Here is a 9119-nt window from a genome sequence, read left to right as displayed (position 1 = left end):
TCTCTTGGTAGTCATTTTGTCTCTTTGTAGTCGTTTTGTGTCTCTTTGTAGTCGTTTTGTCTCTTTGTAGTCGTTTTGTGTCTCTTGGTAGTCATTTTGTCTCTTTGTAGTCGTTTTGTGTCTCTTTGTAGTCGTTTTGTGTCTCTTTGTAGTCATTTTGTCTCTTTGTAGTCGTTTTGTGTCTCTTTATAGTCGTTTTGTCTCTCTTTGTAGTCGTTTTGTCTCTTTGTAGTCGTTTTGTGTCTCTTTGTAGCCGTTTTTCTGTCTCTTTGTAGTTGTTTTGTGTCTCTTTGAGGCTGTTTTCTGTCTCTTTGTGGTTGTTTTATTGTAGGTTACGAGTCACCGCAGCGTAAAGCTCACTGACAGTTTGCTATAACAACAGAGTCGCTGACTCAGTGACACGAGAACCAGATCTGACCTGAAACTGAACAGAGGTTGAAATGAAACTGTCTGTCTTTCTGACTACTGCTCACTGGTCCAGCAGCTCCAGACTGCTTCTCATTGGATGATGGGACATTTTTTCTTTGAGGTAGGAGGAGCCGTTTAGCTGTCCGTCAGACGAATCGGGGGTCTTGATTGGCTCTCCGTAAGCGGAAACGGATCTCAGACAGTTTGGAGTTGATCCCAGAGCCGATGACTCCTTTCTTGGCGAGAGGAAACCGAGCCAAGATGGCGTCTGAGAAACAGAGGGAGGAAGAGAAGAGTAAGACTGTCACAGAGACGAAGGACAGAATTAAAGGAACATTTTGGTGAATTTTCTGAACCTACTGAAGATGGCGTTGATCTTGTGCGGGTCGAGTGCGCTGCGTTGTGGTTGGAAAGCGGGTCGCCGGCTCCGCCCACCTCGCAGGTTACTGTTCATCAGCGTGTTCATGTCAAAAACACCCATCAGCAGCGTCCGGGCCATCGCCGTGGGAGACTGCGCCTGATTGGCTGCCTGCCACGAGCGGACTTCACAGAGAACACCAGAACCGGGATACACCTCCACCTGGCTCACCTGGACCAGATCAATCAACAGACCAGGTTAAAACCAGATCAGACCACATCAAATCAGATTAAACCAGTTTCAAAGTACACCATATTCAGTGGAAACCGGTTCAGATTTGACCAGTTTCAGTGTCAAGAAGAAATGATTAAACAAATTTTGGTGCAAACTGATTCCTTTTTGTTGTAAACTGGATCATATCAAACCACTTTCAGTGTAAATCAGATCATATTAAACCAGTTTCGATGTAAACTGGATCAGACCTGTCCGTTAGCGGGTCCAGCGGTACACTGGCTCTCAGAGCAGCTCCTCCTCAGCTCCTCCATGTCTGTCTGGCTGCAGAGCGGCGCCTCCTCCCCCATGTGGCTCCCCAGGCCCAGGTCTTCCCCTCCTGGCCCCTCCTCGTCCTCAGAACCCAGCGGGCCCCAGGACTCCAGCATGTCCCCGCTCAGCTCCTCCTGGATCTTCTGGAAGGACACCTGCGGGCTGAGCTCTCCGTCCTGATTGGTTGAGTGGTGGTGATGCGAGTACGGAGTGTAACTGTCGCTCCTGCCTGTTGCCATGGAGACGGAGTGTTGACCGTTGGTCTGGCCCAATGTCTGCCACATGGTGGACAGGAGCCCAGGGATTTCTGGGAAATGTATCAAATCAGCTCAGCATAAACCAGATCATATAAATTAAAACCTGACAAGTTTAAACCAGATCAGTGTGAACTTCAGGGGTCGATAAAGTTTCATTTTATCGTGTCATCAGATGACCTTAGATCACCTGTGAGCAGGTAGAACAGGGGACCGTGATGAAGGACTCACCTTGGACCAACATGTTCTTCAGTCTCTGGTTCTCCGCCGACAGCTCCGCCTTCTCTCTCTCCAGCTCCTGAACCCGAGACCGCAGGAAGTGAAGCTCAGTGTTGTGTGACGAGGTCAGGACGGCCGCGCCCGACACGCCCGACACGCCCGACACGTCCGACTCCACCTTCACCACCTGCAAGAGACATCAGTGTATCTCACTGTCAGTCAACACATTAATACTTTTTACTCCACTACATTTATTTTACACCAAGAGTTACTAGTTACTTTTTACAAAAAACCACACACATTATATGGATACAATATCCAGTAATCTATTACTGATCTACCCAGAAGTATACAGCATTAAAATCCTTTGTATTGATTCATTAGTGATAAAAAGAGGATAATATAGATGAGTGAGTTACTGTGACATTCTTATACTTTTGATACTTTAAGTACATTTTACTCATAACACTTATCTACTTTTAGTTACATTTTGTATTCAGGAGTATTTTTAGAGTGTAGTATTTCTGCTTCTTACTGGTTTTATGACAAGTACTTTAAAATAGTACTTGAGTAAATGTACTTAGTTACTGGTAACAGTACACAGCCAGGATATGAAAGTGAGTCCTGTTCAGCGTGTTGGAGGGTCAGAATCAGCCTGCAGCGCCTCCTTCAGGTCACACTGTGGAACTGCAGCGACACAAACCAACATGTCAAACCTGCACTTTTCTTATTGTCTGTTGTTTTATTTGTTTCTGTCTGTTTTCTTTTCGTCTGTGATGATCTTCATGTTTGATATCTGGACGTGAATCACTGAAGCTGACGGAGATTCAATAACAGAAACAATCATTTTCTCTGAATTTCTGCGTGAAACACATTAAATCTGTGACAGAATAAGGAAATGAATGCACACACATAAAGAGGAATAAAAAAAGGATAAATAATTGTTTGTATTTCTTTTTTATTCATTTCTTTTTTATCTTTATAGTTTTTAGTTTTTCTTTCTTCTTTTCTGTCTTCAAAAGCAACAGGAGGAAAAGAATAATGAAAACTAAAGGGATCAAAATGATATCTGACATTTTATAAAAATAAATGAATCTGTTTTTTATTACAGCGCTCTGTTAAACACTCGGTTCTGATTGGTTGGTTACAGCAGTGTAAGGTCGGACCGTTTCTATGGACACAGTTCTGATCAGAGACGCTGGAGGAACAATAAAATCATTATTTAATTACTGAAATCATTTTATAATTAAGATTTTGTGTAAAATTGTTGATGTTTGGAACATAACCAACAGGATGCAGCTGCTGTTCATGTTGACTCACAGGAGAGGCTCTGCTACACTAAATGGAACGGGACCTGAATGATCAATACCTGTGATTACTGTTTCATATCAACATGGCTGCTGTGGAAAAGGTCTGACTGCACCGTTTATTGATTTTATATATCGAATCCTAGTGAGCATCTTTCAATAAACAAATATTTACAAAATAAACGATTAAATCACAACTCATTCAGTCTGATGATCAACTCTGAATCTATAATCAGAATCTTTGATTTTATTTCTCTTTGTCAAATTATATTTGATTCAAATCTGTTCACAATGTGATCAATCTCTGTATTGATTTGAAATCACAATAAACATTAAATTATAATTTATTTGATTGTTTCATCGCTGTTTGAATGACTGTTTTATAATTCGTGATTGGCCGGCGGCTCTCTGTGACATCAGCTTTTAAAAGTGACATCATGACCACAGCTGTGACGTTTCACCAGTCAAATACCTGATTATTGACATTAATCAGGAGCAGTAATGTAGTGAGATGTCCCACTGCACCTGAACTCAGCTTCATGTACGACATAAACACCGTCCAGATGTTCCTGTGTTCCTCAGTGTTCCTGTGTGTTCCTCAGTGTTCCTGTGTTCCTCAGTGTTCCTGTGTGTTCCTCAGTGTTCCTGTGTTCCTCAGTGTTCCTGTGTGTTCCTCAGTGTTCCTGTGTTCTCAGTGTTCCTGTGTGTTCCTCAGTGTTCCTGTGTTCTCAGTGTTCTCAGTGTTCCTGTGTGTTCCTCAGTGTTCCTGTGTGTTCTTCAGTGTTCCTGTGTGTTCCTCAGTGTTCCTGTGTTCTCAGTGTTCCTGTGTTCTCAGTGTTCCTGTGTGTTCCTCAGTGTTCATGTGTGTTCCTCAGTGTTCCTGTGTGTTCCTGTGTTCTGTCCCCCTGCAGCAGCCGCAGGTCTGTGACTGACGTGTCGGTGTCTTACCGTGGTCCCGGTGGTCCCGGTGGTCTCGGTCCTCCGCTGCAGGACGCTACAGTCCGGACTGTCCATCATCTGGAGACACTGACGGGACTGTGATGAAGGATAAAAGCCGGTTATATTCCGGTAATGTTCCGGTACTGAGAGCTGAGCTCCAGCTGCGGCTCCGAGGAGAAGAAACACAAAGAAGAAGAAGACAAAAAAACAAGTTTATTAAAATTCATGAACACACACACACTTCCTGCTGCTCTGTGACATCATCTCTGCGCGACACACCGCACTGTAGTTCGACAGAGGGACGGTTATAACGTTTATGCGCCTACGAGACTATAATACCCAGAGTGCACCGCGGCCAGCAGACTGTAAACACGAATGATGTCATGATGGAGACTGAAGGACGAACGGAGCGATGATCGGTGAGAGAACGACTGAGCTTCACTGTGCTTCTACTGGGTTCTACCGAGCTTCACTGTGCTTCTGCTGGGTTCTACCGAGCTTTACTGTGCTTCTGCTGGGTTCTACCGAGCTTCACTGTGCTTCTGCTGGGTTCTACCGAGCTTCACTGTGCTTCTGCTGGGTTCTACCGAGCTTCACTGTGCTTCTGCTGGGTTCTACCGAGCTTTACTGTGCTTCTACTGGGTTCTACCGAGCTTTACTGTGTTTCTACTGGGTTCTACCGAGCTTTACTGTGATTCCAGTGACCACTGTACTGAGCTTTATTGTGGTTGTACTGTGTTCTGCTGAACTTTACTGTGGTTCTACTGAGTACCTGAGTTCTGCCAGGTTCCACTGTGATGTAAGGTGGTTTTATTGGGTTCGTCTGTTCCAGTAAGTTCTATTGCAGGTTGATGAGCAGCTCTCTCTGACCCAATCTGAACCAAACAAACATGTTTTCTTTTATCTTAAGAACCAGATTTAAAGGTCAGAACGCCTCTTCCGCTCTACAGAACCTCATTATAATCATGTTTTCTCACATTTTTCCTTCTTCATAAAGTTCTGAGTTAGTTCAGGTTCTGCAGTTTGGATGTTGCATTTGGCCGCACTGTGATCACGATAAATGTCACCTGACAACTGTAAACTGACACCTGTAACCACACAATTGACATGTGTCACCGGACAAGTGTCGCCTGCCACAGAACAACTGTCCCCGGTGTCATGTGTCTGTGTGTTCCTGAGTTCTCCTGTTCCCAGGTTCTGCCCCTCCTCCCTGTGCAGCTGCAGAGGCAGACTGGACTGCTTGTGGTGTTCTGTGTAGGAGTCTTGCTGGCCTCCTCGGTTAGCAGAGACACTCCTGTTCTTAGTGTCCCTCGTTGTCTCTGTGTGTGTTTTTGTGAGACACTCTGGCCTGCAGGGACGCTCACTGTCTTTTGTGTGTATGATCTCATTTATAGGTGTTGTTTGGTTTAACAGATTAAACATTTTGTTTTGTTTGCTTTACTCCATTTTGCACATAATTTTTAAATAAAAAGAACCTTTGTTTATCTCAGTTCTCCCTTATTTACTTTTTCACCTGGTTACATTTATTTATTGTTACACCCCTCAGCCTAAACATGTCACACCTGTCACCTGATAACTGACACCTGTCACCTGATAACTGACCCCTGTCACCTGATAACTGAGATCTGTCACCCGATAACTGACACCTGTCACCTGATAACTGAGACCTGTCACCTGATAACTGACACCTGTCACCTGATAACTGACACCTGTCACCTGATAACTGACCCCTGTCACCTGATAACTGATACTGTCACCTGATAACTGACACCTGTCACCTGATAACTGACCCCTGTCACCTGATAACTGATACTGTCACCTGATAACTGACACCTGTCACCTGATAACTGACCCCTGTCACCTGATAACTGACACCTGTCACCTGATAACTGATACTGTCACCTGATAACTGACCCCTGTCACCTGATAACTAACCCCTGTCACCTGATAACTGACACCTGTCACCTGATAACTGATACTGTCACCTGATAACTGACACCTGTCACCTGATAACTAACCCCTGTCACCTGATAACTGACCCCTGTCACCTGATAACTGACACCTGTCACCTGATAACTGATACTGTCACCTGATAACTGACCCCTGTCACCTGATAACTGACACCTGTCACCTGATAACTGACACCTGTCACCTGATAACTGACACCTGTCACCTGCGTGTCTTCTCAGTGTTTGTGCGGTATAACCTGGGCCCAGGTGTGGCGGTGGAGCTGCAGGAGGAGGCGAGCGTGGCTGAGCTGAAGGAGGTGGTGGGGAGCCAGCAGGGAGTCCGACCGGAGCAGCTGAGGGTGCTGTTTGCTGGGAGGGAGCTGAGGAGCACCTCCACACTACAGGTGAGGTCAAGAACTAAACAGAGAGGGTGTAGAGAGGAGGAGGATGGAGGAGTCCTCACCTCCTCGTGGTTACTAATTGTTTTCTCCTCCTCCTCTCAGGGGTGTGACCTCCCGGAGCAGAGCACCGTCCATGTCGTCCTTCCTCCATCGGGTTCCTCCTCCTCCCGGCTGCTCCTCCTGCAGGAGCGCCTGGCTCGAGGAGGTGAGGAGGAGCAGGACAGTCTGACCAGGCTGGACCTCAGTTCCTCACGCCTCCCCTCCACCTCCTCCGGTCTGGCCGTGATCCTGAAGGGGAGCGACGGAGGAGCAGAGGAGGCACGAGAGGAGGAGGCACGGGCTGCAGGTGTCAAAGGTCAGAGTTGGTCCCTTCAGTGTCAGTACTGCAGTATTCTGTCAGTAGTAGTACTCTGACTGTGTGTACTCGTGTGTACAGGTGTGCGTACCTGCAGTACATTCTTTGTGTACTGTAAGAGCTGCCGGTCGGTTCAACCTGGAAAACTGAGAGTTCGCTGTCGAAGCTGCAAACAGACGACACTGACACTCAGCAGGGTGAGAACAGTACTTACTGTCCTTTATACTATGTTATAACACAGTATTTACACTGTTATTACAAATTATAACACAGTATTTACTGTTATAATGTAGTATTTGTGCTGTTATAACATATTATACTATTGTAATGCAATCATAACACTGTTATAACACAATATAAACACTGTTGTGACTGTTAGGATAGTGGTGATGATGAATTCTCTCTCTCTCTCTCTCTCTCTCTCTCTCTCTCTCTCTCTCTCTCTGTCTCTCAGGGTCCATCTTGTTGGGATGATGTTCTCCTCAGAGGTCGGATCCATGGCGTGTGTCAATCAGATGGTTGTCATGGTAACGAAGCAGTAAGTGGGTGGAGCTAATATGTCCCTCTAATACAGTGGTTCCCAAACTTTTTCTGGCAATGTCGCCCTTTCAGAAGCAAAACATAACAAAATATTTATCTTATCTTTAACAATAACTGAGGATGAAACTGATTCAAAGTTACATTTTGGTGAAATAATGTTGGCAGAATAGAATCATGGATCATTTTCATTCAACTGTGTTTCACTCTTTATTTTGCTCCTGGCCTTCTGTGTCCCCTCAAGGGGGTCCACCCCCCAGTTTAGGAACCACTGGTCTAATATGACAGTCTCAGTTTTGTGTGTTTATGAGGTGTGTGTGTGTGTGTGTGTGTGTGTGTGTGTGTGTGTGTGTGTGTGTGTGTGTGCGCACGTGCAGGAGTTCTACATGAAGTGTGCGTCCCATCCGACCTCAGATGATGACCTCTCTGTGGCCTTGGACCTCATTATGACCAACAGCAGAGACGTGCCCTGTATTGCCTGCACCGACATCATGTAACTAACACACACACACACACACACACACACACACACACACACACACACACACACACACACACACACACAATCAATTCTATTAAACTGAACATGTTTTTATTGACTGCTGTCAGTAGATAAAACTGTCTTTTTTTCTGTCTGTCTCTCAGGGACGTGGTCCTGGTCTTCCAGTGTCCGGAGCGTCATGTGATCTGTGTTGACTGTTTCCGTCGTTACTGTCAGACTCGACTGAACGAGCATCAGTTTGTTTACGATGCTGTAATTGGCTACTCACTGCCATGTGCTGGTGAGTTTATAATCTGCAGAGTTAATTAACTGTTTGTTAGCATCTGATGTTTGTTTACAGGCTTTATTATACAAACAATAACATCAGCATCTTCCATGTGACAGCTGACATCTGAAAACTGTCATCTGTCACCTGCTTCATCTCAACTGTCACCTGGAAACTGATAAATGTCACCTCATAACATCATTTGAAACTGACACCCAACAAATGTCACCTGAAGTCTGTCATCTGTCGCTTAACAACTGACAGCTGACATCTGAAAACTGACACCTGACATCTGAAAACTGACAGCTGGAAACTGACACCTGACAGCTGAAAACTGACACCTGACATCTGAAAACTGACACCTGACATCTGAAAACTGACAGCTGAAAACTGACACCTGACATCTGAAAACTGACAGCTGAAAACTGACACCTGACAGCTGAAAACTGACACCTGACATCTGAAAACTGACACCTGACATCTGAAAACTGACACCTGACAGCTGTCGTCATCATTATCGACTGTTTTTCATCTTCATTCTTCCAGTCGAGACTTCAGGTCGTCGTTACATCAGGATTTATTTCAGAATTGAAACTGTGTCGATCAGCTGACCCATGCGATCAATACATGTGATAAAATGTGTTTGTTTGTGTCTCCAGCCGGCTGCACCGAGTCTCTTATCAGAGAGTTGCATCATTTCAGGGTTTTGGGAGACGATCAGGTGAGTGTTTCCTCTTCACGCGTCTTTTCAGATATGTTTCCTCTGATTTGAGCCTGATGAGTTGGTCTGTCTCTCAGTATGGGCGGTACCTGCAGTACGGAGCGGAGGAGTGCCTGCTGATGATTGGAGGGCTGATGTGTCCGTCACCTGGCTGCGGGGCGGGGCTCCTCCCACCTGATGACAGCAGGAGGGTGGAGTGTGACAGACAGCTCGGCTGTGGCTTTGTCTTCTGCAGAGACTGCAGGGAGGAGTACCACGAGGGGGCGTGTCACACTGAGCCGTCCCCGCCCACGGGTGAAGCCTCACAGGTGGGCTGACCAATCAATGAACAGATCAGATGACCAATCAATATAATTAACTA

General features: G+C 45.6%; 2 protein-coding genes across 2 annotated transcripts in view; one reads left to right on the top strand and one right to left on the bottom strand.

Annotated features, from left to right (window-relative positions):
- Positions 1–282: 282 nt before the first annotated feature.
- Positions 283–4240, bottom strand: LOC146314942 (uncharacterized). Its single transcript, XM_084735279.1, has 5 exons — positions 4038–4240; positions 1795–1969; positions 1249–1616; positions 769–997; positions 283–676 (listed from the first exon to the last, which is right to left on the bottom strand). Exons 1-5 carry the CDS (start codon positions 4104–4106, stop codon positions 555–557), a joined length of 963 nt encoding a protein of 320 aa, XP_084591405.1. The 5' UTR covers positions 4107–4240; the 3' UTR covers positions 283–554.
- Positions 4241–4316: 76 nt separating this feature from the next.
- The window catches only part of prkn (parkin RBR E3 ubiquitin protein ligase), a 5531-nt gene continuing 728 nt past the window's right edge, over positions 4317–9119 (top strand). Inside the window, exons 1-9 of the mRNA XM_084735296.1 lie at positions 4317–4447; positions 6218–6381; positions 6481–6739; positions 6815–6930; positions 7188–7271; positions 7648–7763; positions 7916–8052; positions 8697–8758; positions 8836–9066. Coding sequence (XP_084591422.1) covers positions 4441–4447; positions 6218–6381; positions 6481–6739; positions 6815–6930; positions 7188–7271; positions 7648–7763; positions 7916–8052; positions 8697–8758; positions 8836–9066 — 1176 coding nt within the window. The 5' untranslated portion in view covers positions 4317–4440. The remainder of the gene's footprint in view (positions 4448–6217; positions 6382–6480; positions 6740–6814; positions 6931–7187; positions 7272–7647; positions 7764–7915; positions 8053–8696; positions 8759–8835; positions 9067–9119) is intronic.

The sequence above is a fragment of the Lutjanus erythropterus genome, chromosome 14, assembly GCF_056507025.1.
Source record: "Lutjanus erythropterus isolate fLutEry1 chromosome 14, fLutEry1.hap2, whole genome shotgun sequence".
NCBI lineage: Eukaryota > Metazoa > Chordata > Actinopteri > Lutjaniformes > Lutjanidae > Lutjanus > Lutjanus erythropterus.
This window is presented reverse-complemented; position numbering and strand designations above follow the sequence as displayed.